The sequence below is a fragment of the Galeopterus variegatus genome, unplaced genomic scaffold (genome assembly GCF_000696425.1).
Source record: "Galeopterus variegatus unplaced genomic scaffold, G_variegatus-3.0.2 Scaffold11784, whole genome shotgun sequence".
NCBI lineage: Eukaryota > Metazoa > Chordata > Mammalia > Dermoptera > Cynocephalidae > Galeopterus > Galeopterus variegatus.
Window position 1 is genome coordinate 23,968 of NW_007737895.1, and position 20,949 is coordinate 44,916.

The 20,949-nt window shown below is 52.2% G+C and overlaps 1 protein-coding gene across 1 annotated transcript in view; it reads left to right on the top strand.

Moving 5' to 3' along the window:
- Positions 1-19,339, top strand: part of ECE1 (endothelin converting enzyme 1) — a gene marked incomplete at its 5' end in the record, with an annotated part of 37,649 nt that extends 18,310 nt beyond the window's left edge. Inside the window, 10 exons of the mRNA XM_008594869.1 lie at positions 617-731; positions 6,574-6,684; positions 7,938-8,036; positions 8,956-9,033; positions 10,523-10,626; positions 13,795-13,905; positions 14,605-14,672; positions 15,587-15,777; positions 17,943-18,038; positions 18,690-19,339. Of these exons, the coding sequence (XP_008593091.1) occupies positions 617-731; positions 6,574-6,684; positions 7,938-8,036; positions 8,956-9,033; positions 10,523-10,626; positions 13,795-13,905; positions 14,605-14,672; positions 15,587-15,777; positions 17,943-18,038; positions 18,690-18,866 (1,150 nt within the window). The remainder of the gene's footprint in view (positions 1-616; positions 732-6,573; positions 6,685-7,937; positions 8,037-8,955; positions 9,034-10,522; positions 10,627-13,794; positions 13,906-14,604; positions 14,673-15,586; positions 15,778-17,942; positions 18,039-18,689) is intronic.
- Between the last annotated feature and the right edge of the window lie 1,610 nt (positions 19,340-20,949).

A 20,949-nucleotide genomic window follows, 5' to 3' on the forward strand; every position in this document is an offset into this window, starting at 1 on the left:
GTGAATATTATTTACTTCCCCCCCCCCCCCCGTTGTCACACGTTTAGGCTAGATGTTCACTGTTGTGAATCCCTTTGTGCTAAGGCAACTTCTTTGCAAAGGTAACAACAGCCACAGTTAGGTTCCCTGCACCCTGGGGGTGGGACAGTGGCAGCTGTCATTCATGAAACCCTGGCCTAGCTGGCCAGAGCTTACTTCCCTGCCCCTCGCATTCTCAGGCACCCTTTCCCCCTCTCTGGCCTCCTGGCTGGGACATCTCCAAGCTGGGTAAATGGTAACCTCCTCCCCACACCAGCCCCATACACCATCCAGGATGAGTCTCCATGCTGCTGCTTCCAGCTTCCAGACACAGGCAGTTAAGCAGCAGCATTTACAGAGCACCTGTGGTGTACCCATGATTGCACTAGGCATTGAGGGCTTTTCTTTGGTAGAATCCAGGCTTTACCCTTGAAACGCTTCTGTTGCATGTGCTTAGAGAGCACTAATCAACCAAACCGGGCCAGCTGGGAAAGAGCCTGGGCTCAGAAGGCCAAGTTTGAGAGCCCCCTGGGGGTCAGCGGGGCGACGCTCCCAGCCCGGGGCATTTCTGAGACTGTCTGGCCTCCTCTTCCCCCAGCCTGCTCAACAACTACATGATCTGGAACCTAGTGCGGAAGACAAGTTCCTTCCTCGACCAGCGCTTTCAGGACGCAGACGAGAAGTTCATGGAAGTCATGTATGGGACCAAGAAGGTGAGCCTGTCACTCATACACCTGCTGAGCACCTGCTGTGTGCCAGGCTCTGGGGTGGAAGCCGGTGTGACCACGGTAGCCTCCCAGGGCCATGGAACTTTTGAGGGAAGCAGACAATAGGACGAGAATGAACAGGACCACTAAGGGGTCCGCCCAGGTGTCTGTGAGAGCACAGGAGGGGATGTAAGCCAGCCGGGGGTGGGCAGAAGCTTCCAGAAGGAAGTGATTATGCCGAGTTAAAGGGTAAAGAGGAGTCTTAGCAACTTAGCTAATTAACAGGAAAAGGTAGTTCTCTCTTCCAATTCCTCGATGGTGATGCTGATAAATACTTGCCTGGTGTAAATGCTTCTCGTGATCCTCACAACCCCTGTGCAGTGTGTACTGTTTTTATCCTCCCTTTGCACAGGGAACCCTAATAACACCTCTTCTCCCCCAGAAACATGAAACACGTAGAACAGTACCTGGCTCCTGGTAAGTACTACACAGGTAGTCACTGCTACTGTGATCCCCAGATTCCAGTCTGGGGAAACTCCAGAGCCAGGCCCCTGGCTCCACCCTCCTTTAAATGCCCCATCATGACCCCTAAGGGTCCATTCTTTCAGAGGCTCCAGGGCCCTCCTCCTGGGAAATCCACCCCTTGTGGAAAGCTCCCCAGCTATTTCCGCTTCTCCCCAAGGAAGTGGCTGTTACCCTCCCATTTGTGCACCCGACGAGCGGTTGCTCATTAAACTCCTGCTGCCCTGTGCTAGGCTGTGATCCCAGTGTGGTAATACTGAGACCGGTGAGGTGGGGTCTGTGCCCCAGGAGCCTATGACTGCTGAAGGACATCACAGAAGCTGCGCAGTCCTCACATGTGCCGATGGGATATACCAAGCCAGGGCCCCAGAGGGTGCCTCAGCGACAGAGCAGTAGAGGCTTCGCCAAGCCTGCCAGGCACACCCTGCCCCCACCCAGCAGACCCCAGCAGGCCCTCCCCAGAGACCAGGCAGAGCTGACTGCAGCTGGACCCTGCCCCCGCAGCCCCTCCCAGAGTCCAGGGGAGCAGGCGGCTCCAGATAAGGATTGGCAGAGAATGGCAGGATGTGGGCTTCTGCCTCCGGCCCTGGAGTTCATCCTGGGAAAAGTTCTCCTTTTCTCTCCCATCCTCATCTACACCCACCTCTGGCAGGAAGGGGCATGAGGGAGAGAGTGGCTGGGAACAGGGTGTGCTTCTGACCGGAGGAGCTTCTGAGGACACTACTGGGCCTCAGCCATGAGAGCCACCCTGCCCTGTGGGGAAGGACAAGGGGGTGTGGTGGGTTGGCTGCCCCACCTGGTTGAATTACCTTCCTGTTTCACCTGTACCTACCTTGGACTGGCCCTGGGTTACAAATGTGACCAAAGCCTGGATTCTGTTCCCTGCAGCACTTGGTCCTGATCAGACCCTCCCTGACCAGGACCCAGGATGATGGCTCTGTGAGCACTCACCTGCACCATCTCTTACCTCCTGGATTACAGATGAGGAAACTGAGGCTCAGGGAGGTAAAGGGACTTTCCTAAGTCACCCAGCGGGGAAGCAGCCAGGCTCAAAATCAAACCCAGATCTGGGTGACTATAACTTTTAGGCACTTTCAGCTACTCACTAATAGTATTGATAAAACCAAAGATATTATTGGGTATTTACCTTTTGTAGGCCTTATCTCACCAGGCTCCTACAACAGCTCTGTGTGTTAGGAACAATTATTATCTGCCATCTTACAGATGGGGAAACCGAGGCTCAGTGAGGGGGAGGGACTTGCTCAAAGTTGCCCGTATGTGGAGAGGGCGTGCTCAAACACGGCACATCAGATTCTACTGCCCGTACCCCTCTGCCCCGCCGCACTCAGCCTCTGCTCTGCAGGAACCGAAAGTTAAAATTGAGCTTCCCTGAGGTTGCCAGGGCCTGGGGGGGGGGATGAGGAAGTATTGTTTAATGAGTATAGACTTTCAGATTTGCAAGATGAACAAGTTTTGGAGATCGTTTGCACAACAGTGTGAATAAACTGGACACCACTGAACTGTACACTTAACAATGGTTAAGATGGTAACTTTTATGGCATGTGTATTTTACTTCAATTAAAGTTAAAATTAATCAATTAATAGAATGAGCTTCCCTGGGCTAGGTTCAAAGTGCAGAGCCAGTGAGGCACGGAGAAGCCATGGCAAGTGGGAGCCCTGAGGCAGGAGGCTCTGAGCCAGGGGTCTCTGGATGCCCCAGGCCTGGGGGCGGTGGGGTGGGTGGTGGGTGGAAGATGTTTCTCACCTGTTTCTTATTCTCCAGCCCCCCCACCTCCCGTGGCTGCTCCTGGGCCCGGGCCAGGTCCATCCTGCTTGTGTCCAGGACAACTCAAAGCCCTGTCCTAGCGGTGTGACCTTGGGTAGTCCTTGTACCTCTCAGAGCCTCAGTTTTCTCATCTGCAATTTGGGGTGATTCCTGACCTCATCTCCCAGGACCCTTGTGAGTGGCCTCCATTTGGGAAAACACCTGTAAAGTAAAGCCGCGTAGAGCGTACAGTTGTTCAGCCTTGGTAGGGAGGGAGCGTGAGGAAACAGCACAGAATTTGGGGTCAGCAGATCTGAGCTGGAAACGCTTCTAACCACACAATCTTGGACAAACTGCTTAATTGGGGCAGGGGCTTAGCCTTCCCATCTGGTAAAAGGGGTAACTAATCCCTGCCCTGCTTACCCGAGGGTTGTCTAGGATTACACGAGGGGATCCCTATAAAGTCTGTTTGAAAGGCTACAGTGCTCCATGCCAGATGCATCTCATCAGCTATGATTCATTTATGAGTGGAGAGTTCTGGCAGCGGGAAGGAGGCCCTGCTGGTTCACCCTCTTCCCCTTCTCCTCCCTCGTGCTCCGTGTATTACAATGGAGACATTAAAAATAAGTCAGTAAGATACAGCCAGTTCGGGGCGGAGGTAGCGGCTTCTCATCTTCCCCGACTCGGCTCAGAGGTCACCTCCAGCCAGAATGAACCCTTCTTCCTGACTGTCAGGTCGACCTGACCCTTGCTCCTATCGAAGTTCATTTTTCTCTTCATCCTACAGCAGTTCCAGGGACTTCATGACTCATAGGCAGTGAGTGTGGCCTCTTTGAGAGAAGACATTGGAGCCAGACTTTCTGGGTTCAAATCCCATCTCAGCCACTTGCCGCTTTCTCCCTGAGTGATCTCTTTGGGCCAGTGATTTAACCTCTCTGTGCTTCGGATTCTTTATCTGCAAAAAGGAACAAATGGGTATTATGAGCGTTACATGGCATAGGGCGTGGCACGTGGTAAACGCTCACTGAACAGTCACTGCTGTTACGGTCAGCAGTATTGTTACGTGTGTGTCTCTCCCACTGGAGGTTCTGGGCAACACATCTGAGTCCCTTGAGGGCAGGCCCACAGTTGACTCATCTCTAGACGAAGGTGAAACCCAGCACAGCCGTGGTGCAGAGAACCGCTCAGAGAGCGCTAGATGTGCAGGTGAATGAACGCACGCGTGGGCGATCGGGTCTGTCCAGGGGGTGACCTGAGAAGACAACCAGGAGGAATCTGTCCGTGATTCAGCAGCCGCAGCCTGACAGACTGTAGCCAGCGGTGGGCTTCACAGCTGAGGAGGGGGTCAGGAGTGGGGAAGGAGAGGCCGAAGTCAGGCATCTAAGTGGGCACGTGGTTGGGAAAGCTAAAGAGAACTTGGGTGGTTAAACTTGGAGAAGATAGAGCGTGCCTTTCTTCCATTCTTCATCCTGATCTTCTTTCTTGCCTAGAAGGATTTTTAAAAAAAATTTTTATCGAATCAAAATTGATTATACATATTTTGGGGTTCAACATTGAGATATGTTGATCAAACCAATATTACTAGCATATATATTGTTACAAATTGGAATTATTCTCTATGCCCCTTGTCCAATCCATCCCTCTCCCCCTTCCTCTCCCCCTCCCCCCTCTAATCACCCTAGATTTCTTCTCTCCTTCTGAAAGAGTAATGGTTACTCTGTTGATTTGCTGCCCAAATGATCTGTCCAATTCTGAAAGGCGTGATCAGGTCCCCCAATACTATCATAGAGCAGATGTCTCTTCTGTCACTTTGAAATGAGCTCTGTGAGGAGAGACAACCTCTTCCTTTCTTTATCTCTGCTGGTGACTCTCCTTGTGTCAATGCACTCTAGTGGCTGGTGGACCATCTGCGTGGTGGTTGTGGCATGTAGCTGCTTTCATGGCAGCCATGGTTATCGTGGTGGCTGTGGTGGGCCACCCACACGGAGGAGATGATTTTGGCCTGATCCGTGGTGCTGAGAGTGTGCCTGGTTGTGGAGAGTGTCCAGTCCCCAGCTCCTTACCCTGGGTCCCTAGGCACGCCCCGAGGTGCTGGTGCAGTGTGCCTGGTTGTGAGAGGGGGTTTCGGTCCTCTTCTCCATGCCCCGAGTCCCAGGGCAGGCCGAAGTCAGGCATCTAAGTGGGCACGTGGTTGGGAAAGCTAAAGAGAACTTGGGTGGTTAAACTTGGAGAAGATAGAGCGTGCCTTTCTTCCATTCTTCCTCCTAATCTCCTTTCTTGTCTAGAAGAATTTTGTTTTAACTAATAAATTTTAACTAATTTTTTTTAACAATAAGTTATGAAGTGTACTTTAAGTGTACAGATCAGCGAGTTGTAACAAATGATGTCACCCACGTAACCACCACCCCAATCAAGGTGGAGAACATCTCTATCACCCATTTATCCAGCATCTTCTGAGCAGAAAGTTCCCTCGGGCCCCTTCCCCATCAGCCCACGCCCCCCAGAGGTGGGTGCGGGTGGAATCATGCACCATAGGCCTGGCCTCTGTTGCTCAGAACAGGTCTGCGGGATCCATCCGTGCTCTTGTGTGTATCCGTAGCCCATTCCTTTTTGTTGCCAAGGAGTATGTTGCCGTATACAAATGCCATGTTTTGTTTACCCATCTGTCTGTCGATGGGCGTTTGGGTGGTTTTCAGTTTACGGCTCTTGTGAAGCAGACTGTCCTGAGCACGGGTGGTTGTTACCACCTGCTCCTCGGGGTTAAGTGCACATTGGCTTTCTCTGCAGCCGATGTGCATGAGCAGGGCCACCGTGCACTGTCATACTCATGTCCACCAGGGAAGCCTGGGCGGGGGAGCAAGGGGGGCCGACACCAGCCCAGGCGCTCTCTGCCGAGCCATGTTCCTCCAAGGGGCTGTGGTCACAGACTCCTTTTTCCAGCTTGTACAGAGGTGTCCTATGAACTAGTGGGGCTTGTGGCTGAGACCACGGAAGAACCAACGCATCGAAATCCTGGGGTATCACTTGTAGCTGTTTTCTTCCTAGGAGGCTTTAAATGGGGTTAGGGTCCTGACCCACTGGGAAGTTTTTCCCATTGCTCAGGGTAGGCAGGTAACTTCCCAAGGTTCTTTGCCTTCCAGGAGGCAGGACGAGGCAGGGGCAGGTAGGGGCACAGGTAGTGGGGTCAGGCGTTCTGAGTTCCCGTCCTAGCACCACCCCTTACAGCTTGGGACCCTGAGCCAGAGACTGCCCCTTGCTGAGTTTCTGTCTCCTCATCTGTCATCAACCAACAATCCCTGCCTCCCTGGGTCATTTTAATAGCTCACTGGGAGACCATGTGTGACGTCCCAAGCACAGAGCCTGGCGCTCAGGAAACAGTAGGTGGTGACAGTGAGGGGCATTCCATGGCCTCTTGGTCCAGTGCCCAAAATAACTTCCAGGTCAGGAAATGTCTCCCTGAAGTTCTGGAAAGAAGCACGGGCCCAGGTGGCACTACCTCCTGGACAGAAAGGGGAGGGGGAGGACTGGGGCCCAGTAACCTTTCCCACCTGTGTTTTCCAGACCTGTCTTCCTCGCTGGAAGTTTTGCGTGAGTGACACAGAAAACAACCTGGGCTTTGCCCTGGGCCCCATGTTCGTCAAAGCAACCTTCGCCGAGGACAGCAAGAACATAGTAAGTGCTTCCCCCGTGGACACAGGCCGTGACCTCATGCCTGTCGCGGCCCCTCATGGACTTGACCGCCTGAACTCTGGTCTGCTCCGAGCTCGCGGGCCCCAGGCTGCAGCCTTGCCTCAAGCTTCCATTTGCTCGAGGCTTGAGTGATGTGAGCTGTTGTAAGAGCTCCCATCCCCGAGTGCCAGGCCCGCACCTGTGTGACCTCCCCTGCAGAGTTATTACAGCCTCTCCACTTCCCGGGCTGTGAAGGACCCAGCTCTGGCCCAGAGGGTGACATTTGTCTTACTTTGCGGGTACCGGGTTTGTTCTAGACAGGCAGGGGGACATCGCAGCTACACAGCACTGTGGGGACAGCCGGGCCCAAGTGCAGATCCTGGCTTCATCACATCCTGGTTGGGCGACTTGGGACAGTACTGTCAGCTCATCTGTAACATGGAGATGGGGGTGTCCCTCCCACAGGGTGAGATTAAATGAGATACTACATACAAAGAGCACCTGACACAAAATAAGGGCTCGATAAATAGTAGCTGTTATATTATCGTTACAGTTTCTATTAGTTACAGTATTAATTATGTAGGTATTATCTGCAGTTGAGGGTTAGCAGACTGAGACTCAAATCTATCACGGGACTTGCCTGTGAGCATCTGAGACAACATGAGTCGGGGCATGTCGGCCATCGTCCCTTTGCCCTTGCTGCTGTGTGGCTCTACCTTCTCCAGAATCTTCTACCATCTGTCTTTGGCCTCCAGGTCTTCCTATAACATTGTCACCCTCGAGAATGGCTGTTTGTCTCCAGCCTGAGCATGGCATTTCTGAAACTGCTCCTCAGAACTGCAGTTCTCTAGAATTTAAGGGCCATTCCATCAAAGAGGATTCCTGTGGTGCAATAAGTCTGGGAGAGGCTACGTACTGTAGCCCCCTCTGAAAGCATGGCCGTGCACGTTACCACCTTAAAGGCTCTGGAAAGTCCCGCAGCAAAGAGACTTTTCCAGCTTTCCCGAAGTTTGTCCTAAGCCTGTTTGACCACAGAGCCTGTTAATGGAAGTCCAGTCTTGTCTTGTAGGGTGTCAGTGCTGTTTGGAAATGCTGTTTGGAAAACATGGCTGTGGCTTCTTTTTTAGCCCAGCTCCTGAGGCTTTGAGCCAAACCTGAGTTTAGTCTCTGGCCCAGCATCGTCCTGCATGGGGCACACATTGCATTTAGGCGAGGCCAGATACCAGACCTTACTGATGTGGCATGTGTCTCCTCAGGCCAGTGAGATAATCCTGGAGATCAAGAAGGCATTTGAGGAAAGCCTGAGCACTCTGAAGTGGATGGATGAAGACACCCGGAAATCAGCCAAGGAAAAGGTGAGGCTGGCCAGGCACGTGAGGGGGTTGCTGAGGCTTCCGGCACAGAGGCGGCAGCCACAGATAGAGGGTGGGTGAAGGACAGACTGGTTCTATCCAGTGAGTACCGTGTGGCTGCTGTCCCACCTTCAGGGGAGAACTGTCTAGCAGGATGGAGGGACACCTTGTATTAGTCCATTTCTATAGCTTATAACAAAAATATCTGGAACTGGGTAATTTGTAAAGAAACAACATTTACTGCTTATAGTTTCAGAAGCTGGGAAGTCCGAAGTCCAGAGAACACATTTGGTGAGGGCCTTGTTGGTGGCAACAGTGATGCAGGGTCTCACATGGCAGAAAATGGCAGAGCAGAGAGAGACTCTCCCATGCTGTCCTTTTAAAGCCCTCAGAACCACACCCATGAACTAGGGCATGGCCCCTACAATCCAGTCACCTCCCCAAGGTCCCACCTTCCAATCATCACAATAGGGTTTCCCACCCTCGTACCACTGTCATTGTGGGGGCCAAGTTTCCAATACCTGGAACTTTGGGAGATGCAATTTAAGCTTCCGTGAGTTTGGGGGGGACATTCAATCAACAGCACACCCTTAAGCACGTGACTGCACGGATGACTGTATAAAACAAACCTTGCTGAGTGCGCGACGGACGTGGCATGTCTCACAAGGAGGGAGGAATCTGGTGCCGTCCAGTGGGGTGGGAGTCAGGGAAGGCTTCCCTTGGGGAAGTGACATTTAGGTAGAGACCCAAAAGATAAGTAGAAGTTGGGCAAAGCGAGGATCTTTCCAGAAAGAAAGCAAGCCCTGAGATGGGAGGAGCCTGGCCTGTTTCCCCTTGGCCCAGATCCTGAGCCTGGCACCCACAGAGCAGGGGCCAGCCTGGCTGGCATTGCAGGGCGCTCACTTCTGTCTGTTCTGTCCAGGCGGATGCCATCTACAACATGATAGGCTACCCCAACTTTATCATGGACCCCAAGGAGCTGGACAAAGTGTTCAATGACGTGAGTGGCCTTTTCCCTCCCCCCTTGCATTCATTCCCGAATGCCCACTCAGGTAAGGGTCCAGGCAGGGCAGGATCCAGGTGGAACGCTGGGGGCAGCGTGGCTGTCAGGACATCACAAGATGATGTGTGGGGTTTGGGGCTGGCTCGGGCATTTCCTGCTTCTTTATCTCCTGGGGCAGCCTGAGCCTCCATCAGGCAGTGCCTAGCAGTCAGTACCAGAACATGCGCCGTGTGCCCCACTGGGAATGGTCTGCTCCATTTAATGAGTGGGAAATAATGAGAAAAACAGATCCTAGAAGGTGCAGGGAGGATTAGTGGCCCTAAAACAGGTGGGGTAAAAAGTGGGGCCCTTCATACTGCTTCCTTCCTCCCGGGTCCTGCCCCCATAGTTGCCTCAGTCCCTCCCCAGAGAAACTGGACCTCTGATTTTGACCTTGAAATGCTACTGAGAGAGAGGAAGCATAAATCCCAAGGGCATTTTGAAACCTAATTTGGGTGGCAAGTGTAGTTGCTGCATCCCTCCTGGTGAGAACTTTTGGCAAATCACTCCTTTACATTGGTGGTGCTTCTGCTGCAAATGATAAGGTTTTATATCTTCTAGTGCCTGAAATTTGTGAATTACAGGCATTTCTGAACTTACAATAACTTCTCACCGTGGTTATATTTAAAACCTATGGATATTAAAATTACTTCTGAGAATGTGAGACTCATTCTGCAGCCTTTTTCCTTGAAAATAGTTGAAGATCTCCAGGGTGTCCTGACACAGGATCCAGGGGCTCCTGAAGGCAGCCCAGGCAGAGCCCACAGGACTTTTGTCCTGCCCCTGAAGATCCAGCGTTTTACCAGAGCCCTGACATAAAGCCAGAAGGACCTGCAGTGGATCTAAGGGAGAACTTGGCACCTGTCAAGAGCTGAAAGGCCAGGCTGAGTGGTCTGGAGGGCGTGTGATAATGCCTGTCCCCTGACATTCCAGAGATAGACTCCAGTTGGATTTGTTAGGTTTGCACTGTCCAGTATGTCCAGTGTATTAGCTATTAGCCACAGGTGGCTAATTAAAACGTAAATGAATTAAGATTTAATTTAAAAGTCATACTAGCCACATTCGAAATGCTCCACAGCCACCTGTGGCTAGTGTCTACAGTATTGGACAGCACAGGCATAGAACACGTCCGTCATTGCAGGAAGTTCTACTGGCCAGCACTGGAGATATTTCCTGTCTCAGGATGCTCCTGCAGCACTGTGACATTGTCGGGTGCCCCTGGGTGACGCTCTTAGTGTGTCCTAGAAGGAGAGAGTTAGAGCCAGGCCCCACCAGGGTGAGGGCCAAAAGAAGAGCTTGAGCCTGCAGCCCGGATCCCTCCGTTCTAGTCTTTGTCCTGCAGGGCAGTCCCTTCACCTCGACAGCCTCACTTTCCTCAGTTTTAGAAGATGGAGCCCAGCCTGGGCATGCTCCAGCCCGTGACTCCAGCCTGCTTCCTCTTTTCCAGTACACCGCCGTTCCAGACCTCTACTTTGAGAACGCCATGCGGTTTTTCAACTTCTCGTGGAGGGTCACTGCTGACCAGCTCAGGAAAGCCCCCAACAGAGACCAGTGAGTTCCCCGAACCCCACCGGGAAGGTGCTGGCTCCCTGCACAGGGGCTGCTGTGGGCTGAGCTTGCCTTCATTGCACGCCATGTGCTGGATGTGGCTGTCATGAGAGCCATCTGAGGTGTGGGTGCTGGTGTTATCCCACTTTTCAGATGAAACAACCAAGGCCAAAGAAGTGTGGCCCCGAGTCTGTGCAGCCCCAGCAGCCAGCCTGTTGGCAGAGTGAGCCTGGTCTCTGGAGCTGAGCTGACCTGGCACTGTGTCCCAGCCTTCATGTCATTATCTGCACAATTGGATGGAGAAGCTGGTTCGTGGGTCATTGTGACAATCAAACGAGAGAACTTCTGGGGAGTGTCAGGCACAGGCGGCCCTCAGCAAGGGCTAGTTTTCTGTAATTCCTCAGTAACAGGAGTGGTGGTCTCTCAGGGGCAGGTCCCCCACAGAGGCCTGGGGAAGGTTCTGGATGGACCCCCAGCAGCTGTGGTTCCCAGACCTCACTGCACATCCAGAATCCTCTGGGGAACTTTTAAAAAAATAATAGCTCTCTGACCTCTACCCTAGACCGTCTTAAATCAGAATGATCTGGAGTGAGACTTGGTTTCTGTCCTTTTTAAAACAGTCTACTCAGAATAGTAGATGTAGTCAGGCCAGTAGTAATGGTGAGATTAAGCTCTCTCCACTCCTGAAACATTTTGCAGGATAAATCTTACCAGCAGGGAAAGCAGTGTCTCTTTGCTTTTGGCGCCCCCTTGTGGACAACAGGGGTTCAAACATCTGTGTTTCCTCAAGTTTTCCATCTTCAACCAGGGAACCCCCTAAACACACACCGAGGTAGGCTTTTACCTTCAGAATATGGCACAGGCACCGTTGCCAATTTATCTGAAGTTTTTAAATTTAGCTTAATATTTTTTATTTAAATTTTATCTCCTACTCACTAATGTATTATCAGTGATTGTTTAAATATAAGTATGTTTTAAATTTCTCACTAGTTTACATGGCTTTGGGGCCCCCCTTACCACATCTCACCTGGAGGAGACAGAGTGACTATCTAGGCTCTTGTAGACAAATGTTTCCGTCTTGCTCCACTCCTTAATGGCACTTCCCCTCTGCACCAGAAAAGTCATGGAAAGGCCAACTATTTCATTACTGTATACTGTTATTAGTTTCATACTTTTTGGTTTCAGGACTCTTCTACATTCTTAAAAAATTATTGGACTCCAAAAAGCTCTTTTGTTTATGTGAGTCATATTGATTTTTATGGAAATTTTATGAAAAATATTTTCAAAAAATAAGAAGAGACATATTGTTTTCACTTTTTGCAAATTTCTTTAGTGTCTGGCTTAATAGAAGACAGTTGGATTCTCATATCTGCTTCTGCATTCAGTCTGTTGCAGTATGGTGTTTTGGAATATGTAAAGGAAATCTAACTTCACACAGCTACGTAGTTGGAAAAGGGAAAGATATTTTAGTAGTCTTTCCTGATACTTGAGTATATTCTTCTGGTACTACTCCAAGTGGTGATTTTTTTTTTTTTTTAATTTATAAAGATGACCAGTAAGGGGGTCTTAACCCTTGACTTGGTGTTGTCAGCACCACGCTCAGCCAGTGAGCTGACCGGCCATCCCTATATAGGGATCCAAACCCACAGCCTTGGTGTTATCAGCACCACACTCTCCCAAATGAGCCATGGGCCGGCCCTCCAAGTGGTAATTTCTTAAAGGTTAGTTGCCATGTGGAATCTGAAACCATATCCATGAACTTTTCATATTCTGTTACACTAAAATCCATGCATATATCTTGCACTTTGAACGCATCTTTACCCAAGTATGATTTTGTAACATCATGCATTAGTCATTTGGAAAACAGTGGTTCACTGAGTTTTACAGAACTGCCAAATAGTGACACTTTCATTATACAAAAGAATCCACATTTGTTAATATCACCCCTGACCTCATGAGAATAATTTTTAAGTATTAGGAAGCTGTCAAATTTGTGGTGGCCAGTAGAAGTTTTACAAAATTTTAATTTTTGCTTGAAACTTCGAATTTTTTTTTGAAACCTCTAATTTTTTTTTTTTCCTCTTTGTCTTTTTTCGTGACCGGCAACGGATCGCAACCCTCAGTGTCGCGCCCGTACCGGACCGGGACCGGCTACGGGATCGCAACCCTCGGCGTTGCACCCGCACCTCGCTCAGCCAGTGAGCGGGAACCGGTCTGTATGTGGGATCCGAACCCTCGGCGGGAGCGCCACCACGCTCCCAAGCGGCGCACTGTAGCAGTGTGCCACCGGGCCGGCCCTGAAACCTCTAATTTTAATCATTGTCAACAAATGGTGCCAATTGTTTTCCTTGAGGTGATAAGCTCACTTTATTTATTTTCAAGGAAATGTCTACCAAATGTCCAAGTCTGAAACTCCATGGTTCATCAGTCGTCCTAAGGTATTCCGTGAAAAAAGCTGAAGCACTTCATGTGGATTTCCCACTTGGTCACACAGAATAATAAAAATACCTGTACTCAGGGGTCTAGATTTAATGAAATTAATAATTATGCTACTGTGTCAAGGTGCTGTAAGTGAAATGGTTTGGTTGGTGTTTTTGCAGGTATAACATGCTGGAGAATAACTTGGTGCTCACTAGAACTTGCCTTGATTCATGGTCAGGCTCCAGCAGTTTTACTCACTGTTGCTTTTACACCATCCATGCAAATGTCAACTCAGTAGAAAAGGCAGATAATGTCTTAATATTACTATAAAAATAGCTTTGACTTCGTGGACCCCTGAAAGGGTCTTGGGGACACCCCCACCACCTGGTGTCCACAGATCACGCTTTGAGAACTGCTGATAGGTACATTCTGAGCCTAGACAAGGATGACTTTTCAACATGTAATGGTCCATTTTGTTCTCTGTACAGAGTCTCAGTATTCCAGTGTGTGATGTGACATCATCTATTTAACTAATTCCTTATTTATAGACAATTGGGTATTTTCCAGTTTTCCCTTCTCACAAACAGTGCTGCCATGGATGCGCTATACTTGTGTGCACTTGGGCCAAGGTCAAGAGGAATCCACATTTTTAAGCCTCTTGATACCAATCCCCATACTGTCCTCCCACGGGGCTGTCCCCACCTGCCCACCCATCCGCTGTGCCTGAGATCCCACGTGTGTTGCTTGCAGGTGGAGCATGACCCCGCCCATGGTGAACGCTTACTACTCGCCCACCAAGAATGAGATTGTGTTTCCGGCTGGGATCCTGCAGGCACCATTCTACACCCGCTCCTCACCCAAGTAGGCTGCCTCTGGTGTCCCTCCCTCAGAGGACCCCCCAGCCCAGCCCTGTGGCCCATAGCTGACCATACAACTGAGCCAGTCTCACTGAGCGATCTTTGCCCCATGGCCCGGGCATTTTAGGATTGTCCGAGAAATTGCAGAGGAACACCCTCACTCTCCACCCTTCCCTCCAGGGGTCTCTTGGATCTGGAAGCCCCTGGACATTGGTGGGGTATTGGGGGCATGCTGTGGAGTCAAGAGCTCTACATAGGGGAAACACCCCTCTGACCATATTTTAAAACAGTCAGAGCTAGGGAGTTGGGAAGGTGAGGGCACCACCTCAGAAAGGAAATCCACACAGTCCTGGTCTGCTGTTTGACCATGTGGCCCTTGGGCAAAGTGATCCACCCATTCCCAGCCTCAATTTGCTTGTTTATAGAGCCGGTTAATAATGCCTCACTCTTCTGAGATAACTAACGAGTTCAGTCCAGTTCTGTAGCATGTTGAGCACAGTGCATGGTGCCCGTGGCACAGCTGACCACAGACTCTGCCCAGCCTCCAGCCTGGGTGGAAGCTCAGGCTGTGGCCATGTCCCCACAGAGTCCTGCAGGACTTCGCTATGTCTCCAGATCTGGGAAGCAAGGGTCACATAACTGGACAAGAGTGAGAGAGAGGCCCTCCACTCAAGTCTCACCCTCACCTCTATGTCCCCCCCAGGGCCTTAAACTTTGGTGGCATTGGTGTCGTCGTGGGCCATGAGCTGACTCATGCTTTTGATGATCAAGGTATGGGTTCCTTGCAGTCCCCTTCAGACAGAACCCATCAACATCCTGGCCCCACTGCCTCTGCTTTCTGCCCCCTTCACTTCTTTTTTTCTTTATTTCTTTTTTCTTTTTTTTTTTTTTAAAAAGATGACCAGTAAGGGGATCTTAACCCTTGACTTGGTGCTGTCAGCACCATGCTCTCCCAAGTGAGCCACGGGCTGGCCTTCCCCTTCACTTCTAAGGGTCTTAGCTTTGGAGATGGAAGGATTTGGGTTCAAATCCTGGCTCTGCCGCCTGCCGATTGTATGAACTTTAGCAAGTCCTGTCATTTGTCCAACCCTCTGTTTCTTTGTCTGTAAAATGGTCGTGATGATCCCAACCTCATGTGATTGTGAGGACGATGGGAATGTGCTCCTGGAAGGTGTTCAGTACTCAGGGGTAGGTACTTGTAATCAGCAGGGAGTGTACATTTCTCCACCACTCCAGGGACTTCTCTGGTCTGACTGTAGTCAGAGGAGTTGAAGTCAGTCCCTCCTTGCCAGCTAATGCCCAGAATCCTCCTCATTGCCTCCTGTCTTGGGGACACCAAAGCTGAGAAGGAAGAGGCAGGGACCTTGGAGGCTGGGCCAGTCTTGTGACCCCAGCACTGCCGGTTGCATTTGCTCATAGCCAGTCTTGAAAATAAGCCCAGCTCCACTGAACGTTTGGCCACGCTGGTCTTTGCCCGGATCGCTGTCTTCCGTCCTCTCCTGCTCTGGTGGGCTGATCCATCCACCTCCGGCAGCATTCAGATGGGCAGTGTTGGGCATGCTGGCTGGAGGATGGGGGGAGACGGCTGAGCCATGTGTCTCCAGGAGGAGAGAGGAGCAAGCAGGGGCAACAGGCCTCCACTCAGACCCTCCTTCCCCTGACCCGAGGCTTCCCTCTGCCCCCAGGGCGGGAATATGACAAGGATGGGAACCTCCGGCCCTGGTGGAAGAACTCGTCCGTGGAGGCCTTCAAGCAGCAGACCGAGTGCATGGTGGAGCAGTACAGCAACTACAGCGTCAACGGGGAGCCCGTGAATGGCCGGCACACCCTCGGGGAGAACATCGCCGACAACGGGGGCCTCAAGGCGGCCTATCGGGTGAGTCCTGCTCCCCGTGCACGCCCCGGGCCCATGTCTGGGGATGTCCAGATGCCTCATCAGTGGAGGATCGTTCTAGACACCCCAGGACAAGCCCCAGCAGCTCTGCAAGCCTCAGTTTTCCCCATCTGTGACAGGGGTGGTCAGGAGGACTGAGTGAGGCTGACTGTGAGAGCGCCCAGCACAGAACTTGGCACGCAGAAGGCGTTCTGCTCTGAGTCTGGCCGACTAAGAGACACAGGAGAGGGCTGGGGCTGGATCCACCTGCACAGCCTGCCTGTTCATACCTTTGCAGGGGAAGCCAACGCCTGATCACTCAGCAGTGGGCCTGGGAGGCTCCTGTGGGCCAAGGGGGAGGGACAGGAAAGGAAGGGGACATTGGTCATGAAGTCAGTTCTGGGTTCACGTCCTAGTTTTGGAGTAAGTCACTTACCCTCCTTGAGGCTCAGTTTGCTTGGCCACAAATAGCTGATACCTGCATCGCTGGGTTGTCGGGAAGATGAAACAGGATGACCTGGACACGGGGCCTGGCCCAGAGGCACTCAGGAATGTTAGCTGGGTTGGATGGGAGAGAAAACAGAGGCCAGAGGAAAGGTGTCTGTCAGAGACAGCAACACAGAGGCCCCTCCTAACTGTGATAGCAAGAGCTGAGATACTGAGAGGTCCTGTTTATTGAGGCCTTATCTTGTGCCAGGCTTGGAGTACTCCCCAATAACTTTACAGTTGGGTATTATAATCCCCATTTTGCAGATGAGGGAACTGAGTCCGGGATCATTTGATAACTTGCCTGACATCTATTAGTCCATGAAGCTGTACTGAGAACCTTCTACTATGCATGTGCTAGACAAACAGGGGTCCTCCTCTCCTAAAAGCTTGCACTGTCAGTGGAGGCAGAGGGGGAAGGACGGCATTAAATTCCTAAACAAATATATAAGATAATGCTGGGTATGGATACGACGAAGAACATAAAATAGAGAAAAGTAATAAAGAATAACAAGGGAAGGTGGTTAGTGCTGGCCTCTGGAGGGAATGTTTTGAATTGAGACCTAAATGATGAGGAAGGGACAAGGCAAAGCTGGGAAAAGTAGTCTCAGGAAAAGGAAGAGCAAGTGCAGAGGTCACGAGGTGGACGCAAGCCCGGCATGTTCAAGGACAGGAAGAGGGTGGGGGCAGAGAGGAGGGAACGCAGGGACCAGAGCACTCCAGCCTCTTGTCGGCTGAGGACGGAGCTGGGTTTCATTCTGGTTACAGTGGCGAGCTGATGCAGGGTTTCTAAGTAGAGGAGTGACATGGTCTCATTTCCCCTTTAAAACAGGGGTCAGCAATCCAGCCCTCAGCCTATTTTTGTGGATGGAGTTGTTTGGGGACGCAGCACGCCCATTCATTTGCATGTGTGTGGTGGTAGAGTGGGGTTGTTGCAAAGCTGAAGATATTTATTCTCTGGCCCTTTAAAGAAAAAGTTTGCCAGCGCCTGCTTTATAAGGATCACTTAAGTTGCTAGGTGGGGAGGGGGTTGGAATCGGATCAGTTTGGGTCAAAAATACTAGTTAGAAAGCTATTGCGAGGTCGTCCAGGCAAGAGGTGGGATAGAGCAGTGGGAAGGGTGAGACGTGGTCAGACTTGAGATGTCTGGTTTTACTGAAAGACAAGAATCGAAGGAGAGTTCTGGGGTTCGGGATTGAGTAACTAGGTGGACGGTGGTGCGGTTAACCACGATGGGGCGTGTGCGCGCATGCATAACCTACATTTTATATGTGCCACACTAAGTTTGAGATGCATCTTGGATGTCCAGCTGGGACAGTTGAATACACGCAGTAGGGCTGGCCGGTTAGCGCACTCAGTACAGCATGGTGCTGATAACACCAAGGTCCAGGATTTGTATCCCTGCACCGGCCAGCTGCCAAAAAATAAAAAAGAATATACAAATCAGGGAAGAGGCTGGAGCTGAAAGTATGAATTTGAGAGTCATCAGCTCGTAGATGGTATTTTAAGCCACAGACTTGAATGTGCTCCCCTTCGGAATGAGTGCAGATAAAGAAAAGGGCTCCTCTAGGCTGCGCTGAAGCCCAGGCCCCCAGAAACAGGTCCCTGCCCCCACACACGGGCCCCCTCCATCACGGCCGGCGTCACGGGCACCCCTGAGCTTCGGTTTTCTCTGCTTCCAGGCTTACCAGAACTGGGTGAGGAAGAACGGACCTGAGCAAACCTTACCCACCCTGGGTCTCACCAATAACCAGCTGTTCTTCCTGGGCTTTGCACAGGTGAGCGCACCGAGAAACAGTGTCATCTTGATGTTCCAAGAGCTCCCCTCAGATTGAGAACTTTCTAACTCGTGGACTGTCCGCGGGACACCTACCCTGTAAGGAGGCGGGCTTCCTGTTGTTAGAGTCCAGGAAGGGCCAAGAGTCCTAATGAAAGGATTCCTGTGTCCTGTAGGTGAGAGGACAAGGTGATCACTAAGGTCCCTTCTGGTTCTGGGGTTTTAGAAGTTTCTTAAACTCAAGGAGGACCAGGGCATCCCTTGAGTTGGCATTCAGCTGAGAGCCATCCGTTAGTGCCCAGAGCTTCCAGGCTGTTAGACAGTTTGTTCTGCCCAGGAAATGAGATTCAGACTAAATCCAAGGTTTTGAGGCTGATGTTTGGGCAGAATCTCTCGTAAGATACAATCTAACGCAGGTGCTACAGACCGACATGGAGCTGCTCCAGCTGAAAACACAATTTGGGGACAGCCGTGTTAGAGGGTGCTGGCATGGCGGGCACCCAGCCCATCTCTAACCCTCTGGGCAGGGCTCCTGACTCCCTGGGACCTCAGGACCAAATGGGGGGCTCATTCCCCTGCTGTCATGATGGGGGCAGTCTGGTGGCATCAGGACCCACCGCGACCCCAGCCGCTCCCTGTTGCCCCCTCACAGGTCTGGTGCTCTGTCCGCACGCCCGAGAGCTCCCACGAAGGCCTCATCACCGACCCCCACAGCCCCTCCCGCTTCCGGGTCATTGGCTCCCTGTCCAATTCCAAGGCGTTCTCAGAACACTTCAGCTGCCCGCCTGGCTCACCCATGAACCCTCCTCACAAATGTGAAGTCTGGTAAGGGGCGAAGCACAGAGAGCCAAGACAGAGGAGGGGAAGGGGCTGAGGACGAGCCCGAGGAGCCTGCCCGCTCCCTCCAGCCCTGGGGCAGGACCCAGCCCCCTGGTCCCCCACGGCCCCTCTTCCCCGCACTGGAGGGTTTTCCGCCGGAACCAAGCCTGTGATGTAGGTTCTCAACATAACCCAAGATTCGATCCCCTGTGAAGACCCCGACATCCCAGGCACACGTGCGTCAACTGTAGCGGGCATTTGGGAGTCAGGCTGGTGGTTCACTGGACCTGGGCCCCACACCAACAAGGGTGGAGGGACACAGCCCCCCACCCACATCCAGCACCAGATATACCACAAATACCACTGTGTCAAATGCTTTAAAGATATATTTTTGGGGAAACTATTTTTTAAAACATTGTGGAATACACTGGAAATCTTCAGGGAAAAAATGCATTTAAAACACCTTTTTTTTTTTTAAGGAGAGGATTGGTATATTTATTATGTTCTGTTTTTCTAAATATCCTGTGGTTGAGGGAAGCCCCACTGATTCACCACACCCCTCCTTCCCCACTCACTGCGAGGCTGGGCTGAGGCAGGGATCCCCAGGCCACTGAGCATGTCCCCAAATCAGAGGGCTGCCCCAGCCCTTGGGATATGCGATTTCAGCCCCGGCCACCTGGTGCCACACTCACCTGGTGCAACAGGAGAGGTGTGGAGGCCAGGCAGAGGGAGGAGCCAGCTCGCAGGGCCCAGCTCATATGCACTGTCCCTCTCAGCTTGCCTGACCCTGTCCCCAGAATCTGACAGTGGGAGCCCCAGCAAGGAAGAGCTGATCTCTAAAATCACAGTAGGGAACTGATGGCTGTGGCAGAATGAGACCAGGTAAGGGCCCTCAAACACAATCCGGGTTGGCTGAACACCCTGTATCTGGACTCCAGGAGCCCTGCAGGGCTGAGACTTCCCATCTATGCCATAGATGTCCTCTTTTGGTCCCTCCTATTTTGGCTGCCCCATGTCTGTCCCCAGGGCCGGTTGCCTCTCTGCAGTAGGCCCCCATCCCAGCCACTTCGGGGGTCTGCGTTGCTGACCCTCTTACCAGGGGGAAAGAGAAGAGGGAAAACAGCTCTCATCTCCCACAGGACCTGAGTCTTCCCTCTGAGCTCCATCCTCCCCTACCCGGCCCGGGCCTGGCTCCCAGGACCAGTTCTCTAGTGCCTTATCTGAGGCTGCGGCCCCTGGGCTCCACCCCAAGGAGACAGCCCCTGCCCTCAGAGGCCCCTTGGCCTCCTCTCCTCCTCAGTGGAGCCCCCAAGTGTCCTGACTGGAACACAGGCCATATCCCACTCCCGGTGCCTGCAGGACCTCCCCTGACAGCAGCCTGCAGGTCAGTGGTACCGGGTGTCAGAAGTCAGAAGAACGACTGTACCTGCCCAGGCTCCAGCACCCCTAGGCCTCTTGGGCTGAGTTAAGGCAGTACTTGTAGCTAGATGGAGTCCTCTCCTTTGGGGGATTCTTTTAGCCAGGGAAGGCTGTGGGGAACAGTTTCCTCAACATGGTCTGGCCTGCAGTGTCAGGGGACCAGGAAAGTTGTCCCCTCCGTGAGGCCACACCTTCTCCTGACAGCAAGTTCATGGGCTCCACCAGGTGGAGCTAACCGTAGCCCTCACTGCCATCCTATAGGCCCCTGTGACTGAGGCAGGAGCAGCTAGCAGCTCTCCCATCTCACTAACCCGGGCCCCCTGGCCAGGCCCTGCCCCGGTGGTGTACCCCCCTCACCCAGGAAGCCAGAATCTTCCTTGCCAAGAGGAGCAGACAGCTCAGTGACTGCCCTGACACCTGATCAGCCTCTGAGCTGGAGCAGGGGTTTGAGAGTGGGCTGTACATGAGGCCCCTGGTCCCCCAGGCAGCAGGCCTGGTAGCTTTTCAGAGGAAAGATGGGACAGGAGCCAGAAGAGGAGCTACAGCCAGGAGCCGGCCATGTGCACCTTGCCTCGGAGAGGTGGGCCTGGCGTCCTCTCTGCCCTCCTCTCCCCACATCCTCCTGCCTTCCTGCCTTCCCACCTTCCCAGTGGGGGGGGGGGGGGGGGCCCGGG